Source organism: Neofelis nebulosa, chromosome 1, assembly GCF_028018385.1.
Source record: "Neofelis nebulosa isolate mNeoNeb1 chromosome 1, mNeoNeb1.pri, whole genome shotgun sequence".
NCBI classification, from domain to species: domain Eukaryota; kingdom Metazoa; phylum Chordata; class Mammalia; order Carnivora; family Felidae; genus Neofelis; species Neofelis nebulosa.
Window position 1 is genome coordinate 100451307 of NC_080782.1, and position 22627 is coordinate 100473933.

Here is a 22627-nt window from a genome sequence, read left to right on the forward strand (position 1 = left end):
TTGATTCTGTAATCCTTTCAGCTTCCATGATCTTCCTTTACTCTTTCTGTTTTTCCTGTGCTCCTCCCTATTGCTTCCCTCCTATTCACTCTTCTTACTCTTTGGTTATATTTCTGGAAACTTCCATTCCTTATAAATGCCATCCTCCACAAGTTCATCCTTTTTTTTGACACGTCCCTGGTGTAATTGATGCATTGATGATAATGCTCATTATATAATGCAGTAACAAATGTTAAGTTCACAGCAGGCTAGACGAGGAGATGGCAGCTGTTTTATCATAAGTGCTTGCATGCACACCCACGTATCTATTATTTAATCACAGAAGAGCTTATTTCGTCTTGAGGACTTAAGACTTATTTTGCTAAGTCAGATTTGTCATCAAAACTGTTGCTCTTTATGTAGGAAAATGTTTATCTTGTCCTTTTTTTAAATACCCACTAGATGTTGCTAAAGAGCTGTGGAAGAAGGAATCTTCATTTTCATCCAAGCCTTCAGAGTTACTGAATTAGAGCTCAAAGGAACCACAGAGCTGTCAGAAATAGTAAGGAAAGAAGCCTAAACAGAGAAACGGGAAGTATATCCTCAAAAGATAGGCCTAAGGAGGACTGAATATTTAAAGGCAAAGTTGGCATTGTTGAAATTTGTGCATTAGCATTGTGTCATTGTAATATTGTGACATCAAAAAAATTACTTTTTTTTTTTTTAAGTTTTTTTTTCGATGTTTTTTATTTATTTTTTTTTGGGACAGAGAGAGACAGAGCATGAACGGGGGAGGGGCAGAGAGAGAGAGGGAGACACAGAATCAGAAACAGGCTCCAGGCTCCGAGCCATCAGCCCAGAGCCTGACGCGGGGCTCAAACTCACGGACCGCGAGATTGTGACCTGGCTGAAGTCGGACGCTTAACCGACTGCGCCACCCAGGCGCCCCCAAAAATTACTTTTTTATTATAAACGTATTATATTACCATTTAAGCAATTAGTAAAATGTAGAAAATTATAATGGGGAAAATAATTACATAGAATAATTACATTACTCTATCACTCAGGGTGACTATCTGTTAGCATTTTAGCATGTTTCATTCCCTTCTGTTTTTCCCTATACTTTCTGGTTTAACTATAAAATATTGTATATATAGTATATATACACTATAATTCTTATTTAATTATACATGAAAATATATATATTAACTTTTATGTTTTATTATAAAATATTGCATACATATATTTTATGTATATATATAATTTTGTTTTATTTTATATATGTGTGTATCTATCTATCTATCTATCTATCTCATGGAAGCTATGAAACATAGAAACAATAGACACCTGTGATGAACTACACAACTCAAGACATAGGGCATTACCGATTCATTTGTGTTTCTTGTGAACTCTTCCCCATACCATTCATATGCCTCCTCAGAGACATAATCACTACCCTGAATTTTCTCTTTTTTAAAAATGTTTACTTATTTTTTTTGAGAAAGAGAGACAGCATACAGTGGGGGAGGAGCAGAGAGAGAGAGGGAGGGAGAAAACCCCAAGCAGGCTCCACGCTAAGTGGGGCTTTATCCCTTGACTGGGAGATCATGACCCGAGCTGAAATCAAGAGTTGGACGTTTAACTGACTGAGCCACCCAAGCATCCCCCTGAATTCTCTTTTTTAAATTATCCCTTAGAGTTTGTTTATATTTTGGGTTATTAGGAGTAATGTACATTTGTCTTGATACTGATGTGCAGAAATCTCTCTAGAAGTAGAACCACCAGATTATAGGACACTTGTTCTATGATTATCCCAAATTATTTTTTTGTGTATGTAATGATGTAGGGGGTAAGTTTGATTATTTTCTCCCGTATGAATATCCAGTTGTTCTAGCACCTTGTGTTAAAAAGTTTACCCTTTCTTTGTTTAATTGACCTGGTGCTTCCATTTATTAAAACAGTCATGGCTTGTTCCCTGATATGTCAGAGTTAAAGACAGATAAAGCATAATTAGACTATCGAGTGTGGGTTTCTTCTCCTATCATCTGTATTATGAAAAAATGTGAATGTGTGTCCATTAGTTTAAAATAACACACTGTAGACAATTACAAAAGAAGGGGGGTGGCTCAGTAGAGGAAAGCATTAAATGAGACGAAGGAAGATTAAGCAGCTTTCCAGACAAAGCAAAGGGAGAAAGGACAGTCCAGGTAGAAAGACTGAATGTCATGGCACAGGCACAGAATGCCATAAAGCTGGAATCGGCTTTTCAGTTGGGAGTGTGTCCTAACAGAGAAAAGTACCATGACTTCTCTGTGGCAGTGAAAGTTGACATCTAGTTCATCATTTTCCAAGCCAATTACATCATTAGAAAAGTAGTAGTCAACCAGTGTTGGCAAGCACTGACTGAGGAAGGTTATGCCCAGGCGATGCAACCACAATTAACATAAGCCCGAGTAGAGTGGTCATCGTTTTGTTTTGTCACCTTTCTCCTTCAACAATCATCTAACTTTCTGTTTTCTTTCTTGCCTGCCTCCCTTCCATCCTCCAGCTTTTACATGGTCTTCCTACTAAAATACCTACATTGTTGAATGAAGGACTAATTCACTTCCCCCAAGCAGGACTTTCTGAGAACTGAGACTTCCAAAACCTATTCCAGCGATGATTCTTTCTTTCCTAGTTCGCCCCTCAGCTAACTGTAAGATCTGGCCCCTCTGGCACTGGAGTGTGGGCAAGACAGGGATGACTCCACTAGGGTGGAGTCAAAGAAGGACTGGAGGCAGCTTCTACTAGTTTGCAAGAGCTAATTGCTAAATTTTCAGGAATTTGTAAGTTATTAAATATAGTCACTATCAAAAATTAAAGTATATAAACTTCTAATTGAATAAAACATCTTAAAAATAAAGGCAATAAACACCAAAAACTCATCACTTCCTCATTATTCTGTTAAATTTTACTACGGGGCCAGAGTCTATGGTTAACTAAGTGGAGGAGGAAAACGAGGAAAAGAAATAATGCGAGGAATACCTTTTGGAGTATTTACACCACAGAAACCTGCCAATTCTACCACTTCCCCGCTAGAGGGCAGGTTGTTAAACATTTACCTGCATCGTATTGAGTGGATCTTGTTCTAAGGCAGCTTTTCACTCTTCTGGCGCCAGTATTTATTTAAAGCTGACACTATCATAAGTGATTTTGTAATGTTTTTGGAGACCTGCCCGCCACTGGTGATCCCTCTCTTGCAGTTCCTTCGATCTGGGAGTCTATATCCTATTTTGATGACCCTTTATCTGTCCTTAGAATTCAGAATGCAGAAGTCCACTTCCATCTTCTCTGAGGACTGTTCTCTTTCCAGATTACCCTTTTGACAGGACATAAATAGGCTGATTCTTTCTTGAGCATACCCCCTATTGGGCTTGCAAGAGACACTGTTTTCCCGAACACATATTGGTGGTGCACACTGATCAGTCCCTAAGTTCTACTCTCAGAACCAGTCACAGCTTCTTACCTATTAGGTTTCTCAGGTTCCTCTGCCCATTTAGTGGACTTCAATAAGATAATACACCTTTTTGTCATTTAACAGAATAATCGAAGCTATTATTCTCCAAAAGTTTTCATCACAAAATATTTCACAAAATATCTATTAGGTTATTATCTTAAATTTCACGGTACTTTTAACTTTTTGAAGTATTTTCATATCTATTTTATGCTATTTTAAAGATGAGCTTCTGGGGCATGTCGGTGGTTCAGTCGGTTAAGCATCTGACTCTTGATTTTGGCTCAGATCGTGACTCTCAGTTCATGAGTTCGAGCCCCACATCTGGCTCTGTGCTGACAGTATAGAGCCTGCTTGGGATTCTCTCTCTCCTTCTCTCTCTACCCCTCCCCCACTCACATGGGCTCTCTGTCTCTCACTCTCTCTCAAAAATAAATAAACGAAAACAAATTTTTTTTAATTTAAAGTTGAGCTTCTATCTTAAATTCTGCATGAAGAAAGGACATACCTACAGGACTTGTGGTTAGTAAACCGCTATAAGAGTGAATCAACTATAGTGACCACTAAACAAACACATGTAGGTACTGAACCAACATCTAATCCTGTGTAAGCCTGCCTTTGTGTGCTCCCACATTTTACAGTTTTTTTTAAGTTTTTTTTTTAACGTTTATTTTTTTTTGAGAAAGAGAGACAGAGTGTGAGCAGGGGAGGGACAGAGAGATGCGCGCACACACGCACACACAAACACACACACATAATCTGAAGCAGGCTCCAGGCTCTGAGCTGTCAGCACAGAGCCCAACTCAGGCCTTGAACCCATGAACCATGAGATCATGATATGAGTCAAAGTCTGATGCTTAACCAACTGAGCCATCCAGGCGCCCACCACATTTTGCAGTTTTTGAGAAACAGTCTCAGGTATCCTGATTTTTCTGGTTGTGTATATATCTCATTCATAAAACAGTTTTAATTTGTGCTGAATGCCATGTGAATTTCTTGGGTCAATGGACAGCAACACTTACCTAAAATATGTTTAAATCTTTGAGTAAATGAAGATCCTTACGGAAACTGTATTTTAAAATTCTTATAAAGTACTTGGTGAAACACTTCATATAGCTTTATTTTGGGGTGGGGAGAATATTACTTAGGAAAAAATAGCTGCTGGGTTTACTCTTTTAGAGATTCCTGGTGTGTTGTAGTTATGATAAATCAAGTCTTCTATGAAAGTCTCAGCTTTCACAGTTCTATGATATAAAGCAATCTGGATAGAATGTAAATGATACGCAGCTATAGGCAGAAATGGTTTTAATTATAAAAGCAAATATATTGTATAAGCACAAAATAATGAGACTTTTTATTCAAAATCCACACTTTCAAAAAAATCTCATTACCTTAACCTCACACATACTCTACTTGCTTAGTGCTTGGGCCTCATTGCATCCCACACTTCCCTTACTCAAGGGCTGCAGGCACACGTGCCTCCCTTCTGTTCTAGATTGCCTCAGAACCTCTGCAATTATGTTCATGTTTTAGGTCTTAGGTCAAAGGTCACCTCCTCAGAGAGGCCATCTCTGATCACATTCTCTGTGTCAGCAACCTATTCATTTCTTTCAGGCATGCATCACTCTCTGGATTATTTTAGTCATTCATGTACTTGTTTAGTGTCTGCTTTATCCATAAGAAGGCAAGGCCAGTAAGGGAAGGGCCCTTATTCTCAGTCCTCTTTCAGGGCGCTGAGCCTATAGTATTTGTGGGTTAGCGTACATGCAATTGGGTATGATTTTGGAATTTTCCTTCCTAATGAAAGGAAGGAAGTGATAGAACTGACTTCCTCCTTTTAATTCATCTTTAAAACAAGTAAAGAATTCCCAAATAGGACTTTTTCTTTCCTCCTCCTCTTCCTCCCCTTCTTCCTCCTCCTCCTCCTTTTTCTTCTAAAAAAACAGTATGTGAGCAGGGGAAAAGGGCAAAGGGAGAGAGAGAGAATCCTAAGCCGGCTCCACACTCAGCATGGAGCCCGATGCAGGGTTCGATCCTACGACCGTGGGATCATGACCTGAGCTGAAGTCAAGAGTCGGATGCTCAACGTACTGAGCCATCCAGGTACCCCAGGACTTTTTCTTTAAAGACTTACAATCTAAATGGAATCAAGCAACAAATTTAATTATAGTTCTTAAGGATTACTTGGTTTCATTTTATGAATTTAGTACATAATACCATTTGTCAATGATTCAAATTTCTCTATAATCAAATTTAATTTTATTCTACCTTGTATTGTTTAATTGTTTACAAATATTCGTTGGTTTAAAAAGGGTTTCTTTTTGCTAATTCACTCTCTTTATTAGTATTTATATTAGCAATCAATCTATTCTCCTTTTTAACTACTTGGTTTTTTTTCCCTTTTTCGTAGGATCTTTTAAATCTAGAAGAGTTTTGGGGCGCCTGGGTGGCGCAGTTGGTTGGGCGTCGGACTTCAGCCAGGTCACGATCTCGCAGTCCGTGAGTTCGAGCCCCGCGTCGGGCTCTGGGCTGATGGCTCAGAGCCTGGAGCCTGTTTCCGATTCTGTGTCTCCCTCTCTCTCTGCCCCTCCCCCGTTCATGCTCTGTCTCTCTCTGTCCCAAAAATAAATAAATGTTGAAAAAAAAATTTAAAAAAAAATCTAGAAGAGTTTTCGTTCCCTTTTTAAAAATTTAATGATATTTAATTTATATTAATAATAATTAATAAATTAATATTAAATACAATTATAATATTATAATATTATAAATATAATAAATAATTATTTATTAATAAATATATTGTTAAATAAATAATTAATGAATAATTATTAATAAATTAATAAATATTAATTTAGTGATATTTAATTATTGAAAGAAACCAGGTCATTTGTCCTATAGAATTTCCCACATCCTGGGCTTAGTTAATTTCATTTCATGGTGTTAACATATTCCCCTGTCCCCCCTCCATGAATATAAATAACTGATAGATCTAGAGGCTTGGTGAGGTTTTGGGGAGTGCCTAGAATACCTCGTCAGGAAGTGCCATTTATTTTTGTGGTACTGTGCCAGGAGGTACATAATATTTGGTTATCTCACTTCTAGTGATGTAAAGATTATCATTGGACTTAAGGGTTGTCAGCCTAATCCATCCATTATAAAATTCTCCATTAGCCTTTTACCCAGGAACTTATGACTCATTGAAACATGGAGGATGTAGGTGGACAGGTGTGAAAAAACAGAGGTCTAGTTTTCTGTTTTTTTGTTTTGTTTTGTTTGCTTGTTTTGTTTTACTGTTCTGCATAACCATTGCATCTATTGATGAGCATTGCCTACATCCATTGTTTCATGGGTTGCAAAATGGTGATTTTCTAATTATATTATACCGCTCATATTTGTTAGCTGTGATTTTTCTATCAAGAAATTTTGCCCCAATAAACTCTTGGTCATCCTGAAAAACTGATGGTGTAGAAACATCAGGATAAATGCTTTATTTTCTCCCTTTAGTTTTAGAATAATAAAATGGTGCCTATCAACCTTCTAAAGTACCAATTATTATTATTTTTAAATTTTTATGTTTTTTTGAGAGAGAAAGAGACAGAGCATGAGTGGAGAGAGTCAGAGAGAGAGGGAGACATAGAATCTGAAGCAGGGTCCATGCTCCGAACTGAGCTGTCAGTACAGAGCCCTACGTAGGGCTCCTACCCACGGACCGAGAGATCATGACCTGACCTGAAATCGAATGTTTAACTGACTGAGCCAAGCAGGTGCCCCAATACCAATTATTATTTTTAAATGGAAGTTCTGGATTTTTACACATTTGACGTGTTTCAATTTATTTGAATGTTTAACTCAAACTAACCAATTCAAAAGGAAGCTGAGTTAAATTTCCTTTCAACATTGTTTGAATATCTGGATCATAACACACCTGAAATGCCTGGGTACTTATGGATGGTTCAGTTACAGGATCCAACCCACCCTTTTTATCTGCTTAAATCAGTTTGAATTGTATCTTTTCTTGTCAAGTGCAGCCTGGATTTCTAACACAGATCAGTCATTCTTCTATCCCTGTCTTGCAGTGAAACTTTGGATTTTAAAAAACAAAAAAAGTTTCCTATAAAATCATGCTGGCATTTATGCGAATCATCTTTGCTATTCCTTCTTTATGCTTTGAATCTTGGCAAGTCTCTTGAATAAAATAAAAGAACTGAAGGCACACAAATAACCGACTCTTTTCCACCAAAGGAGAAAGCATTTTAAAAAAAGGAATTTGAATCTCAGGCTTAGAAGTTTTCTATACTTAGCTAAAGTTACCAGATGCCTGGAGCAAGTGCTTTTACTAGTGGAAAGGTGCCTTCTGGTGTAGGGCATTTAGAGCCACCCACAAGCCTTTTACTGGATATGCACTTTCCATTGCTGGTAATTACTTAACACTTTTTAAAAAGTAGAAACAGAAGGACGCCTAGGTGGTTCAGTTGGTTGAGCATCCAACTCCTGATTTTGGCTCAGGTCATGAATTCACCGTTTGTGAGTGGGAGCCTGCTTGGGATTCTCTCTCTCCTTTCTCTCTGCCCTTCCCTTCTCTCTCTCTCAAAAATAAATAAATAAACTTAAAAAAAAAACAACCTAAAAAGTGGAAACAGAGCTAGATGATCAAAGGAGTATGTGAGCAGGAGAGTGGATAGGAATTTAGGACTGATTTAAACATGGAGGATGTAGGTGGAGAGGTGTGAGAAACACAAAGAGGCCTAGTTTCATGCATATTTATTACTGTCCCACCTAATTTACAGAGTGGAAATGAAGAATAATCAAGTAAGTTTAAAAGACAACCAGCAGCCAAGTGTTTTAATATGATCTAAATAGTAGTGGTTAAATAAGATCTGAATAGTAAGATAATAAGAATGGGAAAGCCATTGCATGTAGAGAAAAGAGCAGTGAATTGGGGAGTTAGAAAGTCCTAGTTCCAGCCATTTATTCAACAAACCTTTAAAGACTGAATACGTGCTAGACACTGAAGATTTCAAAGTGAATACTAAACACTTGCTAGGCAGAAGGGGTTCTCTCTTACCCTGAATCTACCTCTCACTTGGCAGATGGAGTTCACTTGGCTTTGTTTTGAATGATTGAATTAAAAAGTTTCAAGTTATATTGATACAATGTATCAGATATATAAAAATCTAGTACTTCAATCAAAAATCGTAATTGGTTATTTTTGAAAGTTGCTAGGACTACCACTTTTCTAAAAATTTATGTAGAAAAAAAATATCTACTGTTTCTACACAACTTGTATTTCAAGGTAATTAAAGAGTTAATGAGGAAGAAATACAAATACAAACAAAATACGTGGATTAGTGTAGTTGATGATCTATAAACTAATGGCTTATAGTCTTGTCTTGCCTATCTGAGGACACCTGGGGAGAGGGTGTCACTGGGATTAAGGAAAAAAGGCAGCACCTGGTGGACTGCAAAAACACTCTACGAGGTCAGGTAATATTCTGGCTTCAGAATGTCAGACTGACAGCCCAGGGGCTGCCGGGCCGGGCAGCTGCTGACAGTTCTTTTCGGGTCTGGGTCTCACAAGCATGAAGCGCATTGCGGGTAAGGTGACCTAGGTCTCGCTCCTGCCAACGGCGTTAGGCAGGCTCGGACTTCCGTCTTTACTGTGGCATCGCTGCCTTTCTGGTCCCCACGACCGCAACCGCAGTCCCTCCGCCCAGCTCAAGATGGGTAAAAAAAAAAAAAAAAAAAAAGCACATAAAGCGGATGCGGTGGGAAGCCACGCCCCAGGCGGCCGGGAAATCCAGAGCGGGCGCGCGCGTTGCCAGCCACTTCCGGCCCTCAGAGTCGGGGGCGGGGCCGCACGCGGCTCTGACGTGGGGCGTGCGGCTCCCCCTGTAGGCGGCGTGCAGCGAGACGGCGGAGCTGGAAGGCCTCGCCGAGTACGACGGTTGCTGCCCCTCGGTGCGCTCAGCCTTTCTTTCCAGGCCCGCCTCCCGCCTCCAGCCTCGAATTTCCTTTTTTGCTCACAATTTCCCCCGGCCCTCTGAGTGCGCTTTCTTTTTTCGGGAAGCGGGGAGTGGAGAAGGAGGATAAAAAAGGCTCCAGGTGCGAGGCAAAGATGGAGGAAGGCTCCCAGGCCCCGGACTGGGACAGTGATGAGACGGTGATAGACGAGTCGGTGACGGAAAGTGACCTGGAAGAAGAGGAGCTGCCCTGGAGAAGGTGACCACCTGTTAGCTCCAGGCCTGGCGGTGGAGTAGCCCTCGGAGATTTGGGTAGAAATCATTGGCACCCAAATGTGTCATTGCAGGCGGGATTTGAGTCTTGTGAGGCAGCCAGGCCTGAGCTAAGAACTTGTGAATAACCTCACCACGGCCCCCTCCCCCCCCCCCCCCCCCCCCGGCCCAGTTTAGGACAAAATGAGCTTTCTGGTAGATGGCTGATATGATATAATATGTGATATATGTAATGTAATATACCTTTTTAGCCTGAGTCTAAGTCCTTTCGCACAGGCAAAAAAAGTGTTGGGTGTAAACTTCTGAGATGCAGTTTGTTTTAAGTAACTCGAAGCTCTGAACTAGGAGATGGTTAACATCATTTCTTTCAAGAAAAGAATGTGTGATGGGGGAACTGGTTACTACCAAACTGGAAACGAATAATCTTATAAGCATCAAAGATGGTAGTTCAGTTCATCAAAACCTTCTTGAACATAACTAGTTCTCCGTGCTAGATATAAAACTATGGAAGAGGTGAGGCCACTGCCTTTGAGAAACTGACAGGCCAGGGAAGACACATAAACAGATAAACTGTTTTTTTTCATAAGCAGGTAATTTCAATAAAATGTGGGAAGTCCAGGGATGGAAGCATGCTTTGGCTGGTTTAGAAAACCAGAGGGACTCTCACCTCAACGCAGGTAGTCCTCAGAGATTGCTAGGGTTGACTTCTGAACAGAGGCTTGAAGGTGGGTTAGGAATTAGCCAGATGAAGAGGTATCCTAATTTGGGGAAATTAGGTATCCTAATCTGGGAACTGCTTGGGTAAAGGTGTAGCGGTGGGACATAGCATTGTTATGTTTTGAAATGTACAATAGTTAAGTCTTACTGAAGTGAAGTGTTAAATGGTGGAGTGGGCAGTGGTGGAAGATGAGCCTGGAGAGTAAGGTAGAGTGAGGTGATGTAAGGCCTCATATATCCTTAACGCCTTTGTGAGATGTTAAGTGGAGGGGCAGCATAATCAGATTTTCACTTTCCAGGATGCCCTACATGAGGGCTTTTCAAATTTTAATGCCCTAATAAAATCACTCCAGAATCCTGTTAAAGTGTGATTCCAATTCAGGAGTTCTAGGGTGGGATCTGAAATTCTGCATTTCTAGGAAGCTTGCGGGTTAAAGTTGGTATTATTTAGAGCAGAGATCGCCTTTTGCAAAGCAAGGGTATAGGGGTTAGCTTTGGCATTAAAGTAGTAACAGGCTGGGATGACGAGAACTCAACTAGGAAGAAACAGTGGGAATGGAAGGAAAAGGGCAAATTTAAGAAATCGTGAGAAAGTAATTTGGCAGGAGATGGTGGTTAATTTGATATGGAGGATGAGGGAAGAGCAGCAAGTAAGGGATGATACCCAAGTTTTTGGCTCATTTATTTATACACACAGCAATATTTGCTCTTGGTGTGCATTTCAGCTAATACATGGAGTCTGTTAACAACCGTCACAATCAAGTTCCAGAATAGTTCCATCACTCCAAACAAAACAAAACAAAACAAAACACCTCTCTTGTGCTGCCCTTCTTAGTCAAGTCCTTTCACTCATTTAAATCACTATTCCTATATGTATAATATCATGGTTTTTTTTTAATCTATCTGATTTCAGCCCTCTTCCCCTATCTTTGGTTCTTAGCTTTATTACAGTGTGTCTAGGCATGGGTTTTTTTGGTGTTTTTCACTGAGATTGTTGAATATATAAATTTATGTCTTTTACCAAACTTGGGAAGTTTTCTGTCATGATTTCTTTGTATATTTTTTTCTGTACCAGTATCTTTCTCCTCTTCTTCTGGGACTTTAATGGTCTACATGAATGTTAGACCTTTTGATACTGGTTCCCAGGTTCCTGAAGTGGAATTAATTTTTTTTCCATTTTTTTCTCTCAGTTCTTCAAACTGTATAATTTTTATTGCTCTATATTCAGAGTTATTTACTCCTTCCTTTGTCATCTCTGTTCTGTTGTTGAGCCAATCCAGTGCATTTTTAACTTCAAATATTATCATTTTCTCTTCTAAAATGGATTCTTTTTATAGTTTTTATTTCTCTGCTGAGAACTTCAATGTTTTCATCTATTTGATGAAGGTTTACCTTTTCTCATAGAGAATGATTGGAATAGCTGCTTTAAAGTCTGTCATATCATTCCAACATCTTGGTCATGGGGGTGCGGTTGGCATCTGTTAATTATCTTTTCTCTCAAGAATTAGATTTCCTGTTCTTTGTATATTGAGTAATTGTGATTATATCCTATGTATTTTGAATCTTATGTTCTGGATTCTTGGTCCTGTTAAAACCCTCTTAAGGGTGTTGATTTTTGTTTTGACAGGTAATCAGCCTCATTAGGTTCTGACTGCACATTCTATTTTGCCTTCCTTGGGTGGTGGTTACCTCAGTCCAATTTTCAGAGTCTTTACTATGCTATTTGACTTTGACTCATGTACCACTCAGGGGTTAATCTGGAACTTGGGCAGTAGTTAATATTGTAGTTGAGTTCTCTAAATCTTTGTTAATGCTTCTTTGAATCTGCTTTCTATGTGGACAGCTCAAGGTTGAGCCTAGGATTTATGTTGAATCGTATACAGAATTAGGTGATTCCCCTTTTGTTTGTTTTTTTTCCCTACAGGAGTCTCATGCACCCTTCCTTCCCCATGCACACATGCTGGTTCCTATGACCAGAAAGCCAGATTCCTGTCAGTGTTAGCCTTCTTGCTTTAGGGCAGTCCTTGAAACTAAGGCAACCTTCATGGTGGAGTGTTAAGAGAAGAAAATAAAGGAGATGCTCTCCATACTCCTTAGTGTTTGCTTCCTCTAGCAAGAGACAGGCTTTCTCTTGGGTTTTAAGTGCCTAAGACGCCATGTTTGGTAACACTATATCTCTGAGGCCAAAGAAAACAAATACAACCCAGGGATTCCCCCCACCTTCTCGCATTCACAGATCCCTTTCCCTAGTCTTCTGATAGAGATAGGGGGTTTCTTCTGGAGTTTTTGCTGTCTGAGCCCACCGTGCAGCTTCAGGATTAGACTTTGGATCAAAGCTGGAGACAAATAAAGGACCAACAAAATGAAACAAACTCTGAAACTCATCAATTACAAGGTTGTTTAGATTTCGACTTCAGCCCCAATATGCCTGCTATTGTTTACTTTTCATATTACTCAGGTAGCTTTTAAGAAATACTCTACCAGACTTTTTATTTGTAATGAATGGAGAAATAGGCTATAGATGGTTTACTCTATCTTCGCTGGCCAATCATTTTCTTCCCCTCTAAGTCACTTAAAATGCTTCTCTGCAGTACCATACAGACATCATTTTTTCAGACCTCACAGCTCAAGGTTAAAAATTGGTGTTTTTATTGGCATGGCAGTATGGTCAAAGTTCAAGCATTGCTGAAGCTGAATTGCTGGACCATTGTATTTTGTTTTTCTTCATCTTCTTTGCTTGTATATGTTTTGTTTTGGCTATTTTTTATGCACAAGTTCCCAACTTTAACTGGAATGAGGGATACAGCTCCTAGTAAAGATCCCCAGGAGGCAATACGTATAGTTGTGTTCACTGTCTAAAAAAGCACTCTCTGAGAGCCTGGATTTAGTCCTAGCCTTCCCTCTGGAAACCATGTCTGAAAATGCATCCATTCCTTTTTGTGACTTGATAGGTGTCGCTACTAATCTTATGTGAAAATTCAAGTTGCTGACTAATGAGATTTTGTTGGCTTGTGATTTGTTTTCTAAGAGGCAGGATTCATTTTTCTTATATGTGCCCTGGGAACTTTTTATCAACCCTTGTATTCTTTTACAGCCTCTGGTAAGGTTAACTGCTCTATAACATGAGGGATATATCTCAAATTAGTCCTGTTGAGTACATTTATAGAACCACCTTAGATAGTTCATTGCTACATGGATTTGTATATGTGTTCAGGTCACATGTCTTCTGAACACTGTAATTGCATACAGTGAAAAGCTAATTCAACATAATTACCCTGGAAGATGAGTGTTAATTTTGTCCCTCAAGACAGACCAACACTGTCTTCATGTGAATTGTGTAGATGGAAAATACTTGTTACAAAGGATATACTTGGGAAAGGGAGGAAAAGAAAGCAAAGTACAAGGAGACAAGGATTTAATAACCACATTAAATTGACTAAAGAAAGCAACATTTTGGTCAGGGTGTATATCAAAATACTGGCAACTCCATTGATTAAACACAGTGGTGCCAAGTGCTATTTTTAGAACTGTGACACTGAAAGGATATTTAATTAGATTTTTTTATGAATCAAAGCCTTGACATGACATTAGAATTGTGCTATTTTAATAACTTTGATAACATATAAACTTTGAACATATAAAATTGAAACTCTGTCCCAAAAAATGTTACCGTATTTTTAACAAAACAGTGAAAATTATTTGAGAATTTCAGATTTTGCCTGAAAGTTTTTCTTTTAATCCAGCCGTCTATTTTCTCCCTTCCTTTTTTATAGTTAATATTTGCTACTATCTCATTTTACAATATCTTAAAATTATATTTTATTATTAAAATATGCATCTGTGGGGCACCTGGGGGGCTCAGTTCGTTGAGCATCTGACTTTGGCTCAGGTCGTGACCTCGTGGTTCATGGGTTCGAGCTCAGAGCCTGGAGCCTGCTTCAGATTCTGTGTCTCCCTCTCTCTCTGCCCCTCCCCCAATCGTGATTTGTCTCTCTGTCTCTCTCTCCCAAAAATAAATGTTAAAAAAATTAGAGAAAATATGCATCTGTAATGAAGTGGTCAGTGACTTTTGGTGTATTAGCTATTAATGTAGTCTAGTAGTTTGACTAGAATTCACTTTGAAATTAATGTTCTCTTTTCAGTTATTTGTTTTAAATGTTAATTTTGAGAGAGAAAGAGAGAGAATGAGCAGGGGAGTGGCAGAGAGAGAAGGAGACACGTAATCCCAAGCAGGCTCCACATTGTCAGTGCAGAGCCCCATATGAGGCTCAGTCTCACGAACCACAAGATCATGACCTGAGCCAAAATCAAGAGTTGGACACTTGACTGACTGGGCCACCCTGGTGCCCCTATTTTATTGAGAACATGGATAAGTAATTTTTTGGCCCCCAGTCTTTTGGTTTTCCTTTTTGTATAAAAATATTCCTGACTACTCTCTTATGGAAATAGTTTAAAAAAAAAAAAAAAAAAAAAAAGAAGACCAAAGATTTGTGTGTATTAGGAAATTATTTCAGAGTTATTTGCAATAATGAATACTTAAAAACAAATGTTTTAGAATTATATAATGCTTAAATAAATTATACATCCTTGTGAGGGAGTATTATCAATATTTAATGGTTTTAGGAAGAATTTTAATGACATTGCACATGTTTAAATATAATTGTTAAGTGAAAAATGTAGTCTCTAAAACTTTATACAGATCAATCCAAACTTTGTAAAATTAATGGTTCTATAACACATTAGCCTTCATAGAAAGAAAGCTGAAAGGAAATACACCAAAGTCTTAATACAGAGAGAATTATAGGAGATTTCTGTATTCTTATTTATAATTCCCTTTAGTGCCCACATTTTGTATAGTTTTTTTTTGAATAGATAATATATTTACATGGTTCAAAACATTTTAAGTATAAAGGGTAAAAATCTCCTTCTCATCCCTATCTCCTTAGCTACTCATTTTTCTTTTCCATAGACAGCCAATATATTTGATATATTTAATCCTCCCTGAGATATTTTCTTTTCTTTTCTTTTTTTTTTTGTTTATTTATTTAATTTGAGAGAGAGAGAGAGAAGGCATGCACAAGTGGGAGAGGGGTAGAGAGAGGGGGAGAGAGAGAGAATCCCAAGCAGGTTCCATGCTGTCAGTGTGGAGCCCGATGGGGATCTTGAACTCACAAACCGTGAAATCATGACCTAAGCTAAAATCAAGAGTTGGATGCTTAAACGACTGAGCCACCCAGGGCTCCCTGCCAAGATATTATATAAGTTACATGTTTGAGAGCATATGTAAAATTTTTTTCTAGAAATAGAAGAACTATGTCAAAGAGTTTGGGTGTTTATAATCTTAATAATTGATTTATTTGGATTTAGATCATAATTAGGAAGGCTTTCTTTCCTCCACACTTATAAAAGAATACCTCCTTTGTTTCTTTTAATACTTTTTGTTTCATTTTTAAACATTTACATTTTGATTCATGTGGCATTTTTATATGGAGTACAGTGTGAAGTATGGATCCAACTAAATTATTTTCCAGATGTCTCCTTCATTGTCACAATATTATTTTTTGAAAAATCCTATCTTTTCCTCTGATTTTAGATGCTGCCTTTTTCTTTTTTAATATTTTTTAACGTTTATTCATTTTTGAGAGACAGAGTGTGATTGGGGGTAGGGGGAGCAGAGAGAGAGGGAGACACAGAATCCGAAGCAGACTCCAGGTCCTGAGCTGTCAGCACAGAGCCTAATGCAAGGCTCAAACCCATGAACCATGAGATCATGACCTGAGCCGAAGTCGGAAGCTTAACTGACAGAGCTACCTAGGTTCCCTTCTCCCCCCTTTTTTTAAAGAGAGAGTGCCCATGTGCACATGCAAGCTGGGATGGGGGGCCAGAGAGAGAGAGAGAGAGAGAGAGAGAGAGAGAGAGAGAGAGAGAATCTCAAGCAGGCTCCATGCTCAGCACAGAGCCCAACACAGGGCCTAATCTCAGAACCATAAGATCATGACCTGAGCCAAAATCAGGAGTCAGGCCTTTGACTAAGCTACTCAGATGCCCCAACCACCATTTTAATATACTAAATTTCCTAAATTTAGGAGATTTTATTCTGTTTATTGGTGCGTCATTTTATGTGCTGGTTTCATTTTTTAAAAACATTTTCTTTTTTCTTTTAAAATTTTTTTAATGTTTATTTTGGGGAGACAGAGAGACATGCAAGCAGGGGTGGGGCAGAGAGAGAGGGAGAGAGGGATGGGGATAATTATGGATTCAAAGAGAGGCTTAGACATAGCAACCAAATGCAGTGTTTGCACCTTGTTTGGATCCTCTTTTGAACAAAACAACTAAAAAGAGACAGTTGGAGAAATGTGATTACAATCCATTTAGTTTTCCATTGGTGTATAACAACTTATTCCAAAACCTAACAACTTGAAACAATAAACATTATCTTGTAGTTTCTGTGGGTCAGGAGTCCAGGAGTATCTTAATTGGGTCATCAGGCTCAGGGACTCACAGGGCTGCATTCGTCTGAAATCTTCATGAGAAGAATTCACTTCCTGCATAGTGATTCTTAAGATTCACTTCCTCTCTGATGGTTGACTCCCTTAGTTTCTTGCTAAATAGGGTTCTCCACAGAGCATTTCACAACATGACAAGCTGACATCCATGAGAAGGAATAAGCAAGAGAATAAAAGAGGGAGAGCAAGATGAAAGCCAGTGTCTTTTTGTAACCTAATCTCAAAAATAACATCCCAACACATTTGCTATATTGTGTTCATTAGAAGACTTTCTGCATCTAGTCTGTACTCACAGCTGGGCACAGGGCATAAATACCAGGAGACATTTCAGAGGCTGCTTCCTGAAGACTAAATATAGTAATATTAAGGAATTTTTGGCTTTAGAAAGTAAGGTAATTATGGCTATTTTTTAAAGTTGCAATTATTGTGGTAATGCTTGAAAAGAGTTCATATCTTTTAGGGTTCCATACTGAAATATTTCCAGCTGAAATAGAATAAGAGATCCAGGGCTTGTTTCAAAATAATCTAGTGACAGACTGGCAGGAATAGAGAGAATGGCAGAAGGATTATAGAAGAAACAAGATTGTCTGTGTACTGATAATTGTTGGACCTAGACGATAAGTGTACTGTTATCTCTTTTATTGCTTTTATTTTTCATTTTCATTTAAAAGGTGAAAAGCAAAATGAAATAAGTAAGTGAATGACAAAAGAATGCCTTTAGTACCAAATTATATGTTCATGTCTTGGTACACTGTTACATTTTTAGATTTTGGAAAGATTTATTTTATTTTATTTTTTATTGTGAGAAAAAAAAAAATATATATATCTCATAAAATTTACCATTCTAACCATTTTTAAGCATACATTTCAGTGACATTAAGTATGTTCACATTGTTGTGCAACCATCACTGCCCTCTGACGTCAGGACTTTTTTCATTTTCCCAAACTAACACTTGTATCCCTTAAACACTAACTCCCCATTCCTACCTGCTCCCAGTCCTTGGCAACCACCATTCTACTTTGTCACTATGGATCTGACCACTCTAGCTATCTCATATAACTGGAGTCATATAATATTTGTACATTTGTATCTGGCTTATTTCACTTAGTATAATGTTTTTAAGGTCTGTTTCTGTTATAGCATGTGTCAATATTTTCTTTCTTTTTAAGGCTGAATAATATTCCATTTTATGTACATACCACATTTTGTTTATCCACTCATATCTGTTGATGAACACTTGGGTTGCTTTTACCTTTTGGCTGCTGTGACTAATGCTTCTCTGAACACAAGTGTACAGGTATCTTTTTAGATCCCTGCTTTCAGTTGTTTTGTGGACATACCCAGAAATGGAATCACTAGATCAAATTGTGGTTATAGATATCTTTTTTGAGGAACAACCATACTGTTTTCCACAATGGTTGTACCATTTTCCATTCCCATCAGCAATGCCCAGGATTTCCAATTTCTCTCTATCCTTGCTAACACTTGTTATTTTGTTTTGTTTTTGTTGTTTTGGTTTGTTTATAACCATCCTAATGGATGTGACGTGGTATCTCAGTGTGGTTTTCATTTGCATTTTCCTAATTGGTAGGGTTGAGGATCTTTTCATGTTCTTATTAGCCATTTGTATATCTTCTTTGGGTAAATTTCTTTTTAAGTCCTTTGCCTATTTTTGAATTCTATAAGAGTGTTTTTAAATAGAAAAGATAAACACTTAAGTCTGCCTACTAGCACACTTGCCATGGTGTATCATTGCTGTTTTTAGTTTTGTATTCATCATTATAAATGAAGCTTCTTGAGGCATGGACTGTTTGTCTTCTCTCTTTGTTACCTTGGTGCTGCCTAGAACATAGTAAGAAGTGAATCCAAAAATTAAAGGAATTCTGTCATTTTGTGTTCTGAAAACATATACCCAAACTTAACCCTGGGATTTTAATCTCACAGTTTCTGTGGTATAGAGAAATGTGAAAGAGAAAACCTACCAGCACTGTTCCCTTAAATCATCTAATTTCATCTCATTCAAAAACTACTCCTTTCATTCCTTACTCCCAAGTACTCAGAAATAATGAGATATTTGTAAAAATGAGCATGACCATATGAATAAGTATTTTCATCTTGTGTAAGTTTTTAATTAAAGCATACATTACTAAAAAATACTTTGGTACAGATATTAACAGTGGTGTAACTAAGAATTTTAGCAAGTTTAGGTATAATTAATAATTACAGTTAAATTGTTAGTCTACATTTAGGAAACATAACAATCTGTATCTTCTTTTTTGGTATTTGAAAGGTTGCTCTTTGATGAAGACACATCTCTTAGATCTGAGTTCAGTCTCCATCCTGGTATAAGTGGAAGGTGCAAAGGTGAGAAATAATTTTTTTCACTAAGTAGTCACTTTAATTTCCAAAGTGTTAATATTCTACTAACTTATCCTTTTATAGTTAGTTTTGTTTTTAACTTTACACAGAATTAGTTTCTTATATTCATCTGTAATAGACCCTGAGGTCTATTAAGATCTATTACTATAACAATAGCAAGGGGAATTCTATCTTCAGGAAGATGTTCATGGCTCCTAAAGGGGGCTACAGAGATATGCAAATGATACCCAGATAGCTCTTCTCCTTGCAAAAATTTCCAGTTTAACCATACTACTTGCATATTTGCAGAAGTGAATAGTACTTTTTAATAACCAGTCTGAGGCACTTGGGTGGCTCAGTCGGTTAAGCGTCCAACTTCATCTACGGTCATGATCTCACATTCGTGGGTTCAAGCCCCACGTTGGGCTCTGTGCTGACAGCCTGGAGCCTGCTTCAGATCCTGTGTCTCCTCCTCTCTCTGTCCCTCCCCCACCCGCACTCTGTGTGTGTGTCTCTTTCTCTTTCTGTCTCAAAAATAAAATAAACATTAAAAAAATTTTTTTAAAATAACCAATCTGATTGTTTCAGGCTGAAATTAAGGTCCAAATATCCTTGGTTTATTTATATATATTAAATTTTTAAATTTGAGTACAGTTGACACACATTGTCACATTAGTTTCATGTGTACAACATAGTGATTTAACTTTTGTATAGGTTATGCTAGGCTCACCACAGTGTTAGCTACCATCTGTAACATACATTATTGCAATATCATTGACTGTGTTCCCTATGCTGTGCCTTTTATTCCTGTGATTTATTCATCCCATAACTGGAAATCTGTATCTTCCATTCTCTTTCACCATTTTTTTCCATTCCTCCCACCCCTTTCCTTTCTGGCAACCATCAGTTTCTTCTCTGTATTTACAGGTCAGATTCACCTTTTCTGTGTGTATTTATTTGTTTTGTTTTTTAGACTCCACATATGAGTGAAACCATATGGTATTTGTCTTTCCTAGTCTGACTTATTATACACTATTAGCAAAGTAGCAGAAAGAAACTAAGAAAACAATCCTATTTACAACTACAGCAAAAAGAATAAAATACCTAGGAGTAAATTTAACCAAGGAGATGAAAGAATTATACTCTGGAATCACACAAACAAATGGAAAGATACTCCATGCTTATGGATTGGAAGAATTAATATTGTGAAAACACCCGTATGATCCAAAGACATCTACAGATTCAGTGAATCCCTATCAAAATACCAACAATATTTTTTCACAGAACTGGACCAAATAATACTAAAATTTGTATGGAACCACAAAAGAGCTCAAATAGCCAAAGAAGTCTTGAGAAAGAAGAACAGAGCTGGAGGTATCACAATCCCAGATTTCAAGATACACTGCAAAGCTGTAGTAATCAAAACAGGATGGGTACCGGCACAAAAGATTACTGGAACGGAATAGAGAACCCAGAAATAAACCCACGCTTATGAGGCCAATTAAACTATGACAAATTAGGAAGAATATGCAGTGGGAAAAAGATAGTCTTTTCTATGCAATGGGGAAAAGATAGTCTTTTCAATAAATGGTGCTGGGAAAACTAGACAGCTATAAGCAGAACAATGAAATTAGACCAGTTTCTTACACCATATACAGAAATAAATTCAAATGGATTAAAGACATATATGAGACTTGAAACCATAAAAATTCTAGAAGAGAACACAGGTATCAGCCCTAGCAACATTTTTCTAGCTAGTTGTCTCCTAAGGTAATGGAGACAAAAACAAAAATAAACTGTTGGGACTACATCAAAAGAAACCATCAACAAAACAAAAAGGCAACCCACGGAACTGGAAAAAATATTTGCAAATACTATCTCTGATAAGGCGTTAATTTACGAAATATATAAAGAACTTAAACAACTCAACACCTGAAAGAGCAAATAACCCAAGTAAAAAATGGGCAGAGGACTCGAACTGACATTTTTAAAAAAGAAGACATACAGATGGCCAACAGACGTATGTCTTTTGCTAAGTATCGCTAATCATCAGGGAAATGCAAGTCAGAATCACAATGAGATTTTACCTTAGATCTGTCAGAATAGCTAAAATCAAAACAACAAGAAATAACAAGTGTTGGTGAGGATATAGAGAAAAAGCAACCCTTGTGCACTATTGGTAGGAATGTAAATTGGTACAACCACAATGGAAAACAGTGTGGAGGTTCCTCAAAAAATTAAAAATAGTAATGCCATATGATCCAATAATTCCACTACTGGACATTCACCCAAAGAAAATAAAAGCCCTAATTTTAAAAGACATATGTACCCTTATACTTATTACAGCATTATTTATAGTAGCCAGGATATGAAGTAACCTAAGTGTTCATTGATAGAAAAATGGATCAAGGAGTCGTGGTATATATATACACAGCAGAGCAGTACACAGCTATAAGAAAGAAAGCTCATACCAGTTGCAACATGTGGATGGTCCTAGAGGGGATTATGCAAAGTGAAATAAGTCAGACTGAAAAAGACAAATACAATATGGTTTCATTGATACGTAGTATATATATTTTTAAATTTTTTTTTCAACGCTTTTTTTATTTATTTTTGGGACAGAGAGAGACAGAGCATGAATGGGGGAGGGGCAGAGAGAGAGGGAGACACAGAATCGAAAACAGGCTCCAGGCTCCGAGCCATCAGCCCAGAGCCTGACGCGGGGCTCGAACTCACGGACCGCGAGATCGTGACCTGGCTGAAGTCGGACGCTTAACCGACTGCGCCACCCAGGCGCCCCAGATACGTAGTATATATATTTTTAAAAAATACCTTTCACCTACCACTTTTCTATACTTCCTGGGTCCACTTCTAGGTTTGTTTGTTTGTTTGTTTGTTTGTTTGTTTGTTTGTTTTAGAGAGAAAGTACACATGTGAGCATGGGAAAGGCAGAGGGAGAGAATCTTAAGCAGGCTCCATGCCCAGAGCGGAGGCCAGTGCGGGGTTGAATCTTACAACTGTGAGATGATGACCTGAGCCGAAATCAAGAGTTGGTCGCTTAACCAACTGAGCCACCCAGGCACCTTCTAGGTCAATTTAAATACTTCTAGAAAAATTCGTCACCAATCGTCACTGTTCAAAAAGAGCAATTCTGCAGTAGCTGTTTAAGTGGTAGATTATTTTCTTCTGTGCTTTCTTCTTGTGAACCATTTTTAATTTTTATGGATATCTGAAAATAGGTATGGAAAAGAAGAAAAGTTTCTTTTTTTTAAAATGTTATTTAAGAGAGAGAGAGAGCGAGAGAGTGCGCATGCAAGCCAGTGGGGGAGGCAGAGAGAGA

The 22627-nt window shown here is 37.9% G+C and overlaps 1 protein-coding gene and 1 long non-coding RNA gene across 6 annotated transcripts in view; both read left to right on the forward strand.

Annotated features, from left to right (window-relative positions):
• Nucleotides 1–6128, forward strand: part of LOC131511629 (uncharacterized) — a 37572-nt gene extending 31444 nt beyond the window's left edge. The window contains exon 4 of the long non-coding RNA XR_009261633.1: nucleotides 5883–6128. This is a non-coding gene — a long non-coding RNA (uncharacterized LOC131511629). The remainder of the gene's footprint in view (nucleotides 1–5882) is intronic.
• A 3196-nt stretch (nucleotides 6129–9324) lies between these two features.
• ANKRD31 (ankyrin repeat domain 31) overlaps nucleotides 9325–22627 on the forward strand; it is a 138086-nt gene continuing 124783 nt past the window's right edge. For 2 of the 5 annotated variants that reach the window (XM_058729520.1, XM_058729524.1), the window contains exons 1-2: nucleotides 9325–9691; nucleotides 19220–19293. In XM_058729520.1, the coding sequence (XP_058585503.1) occupies nucleotides 9588–9691; nucleotides 19220–19293 (178 nt within the window). In that variant the 5' untranslated portion in view covers nucleotides 9325–9587. Of the gene's footprint in view, nucleotides 9692–19219; nucleotides 19294–22627 lie in introns of those variants that run through there. The other 3 variants (XM_058729491.1, XM_058729500.1, XM_058729509.1) reach the window with 3 other exon arrangements.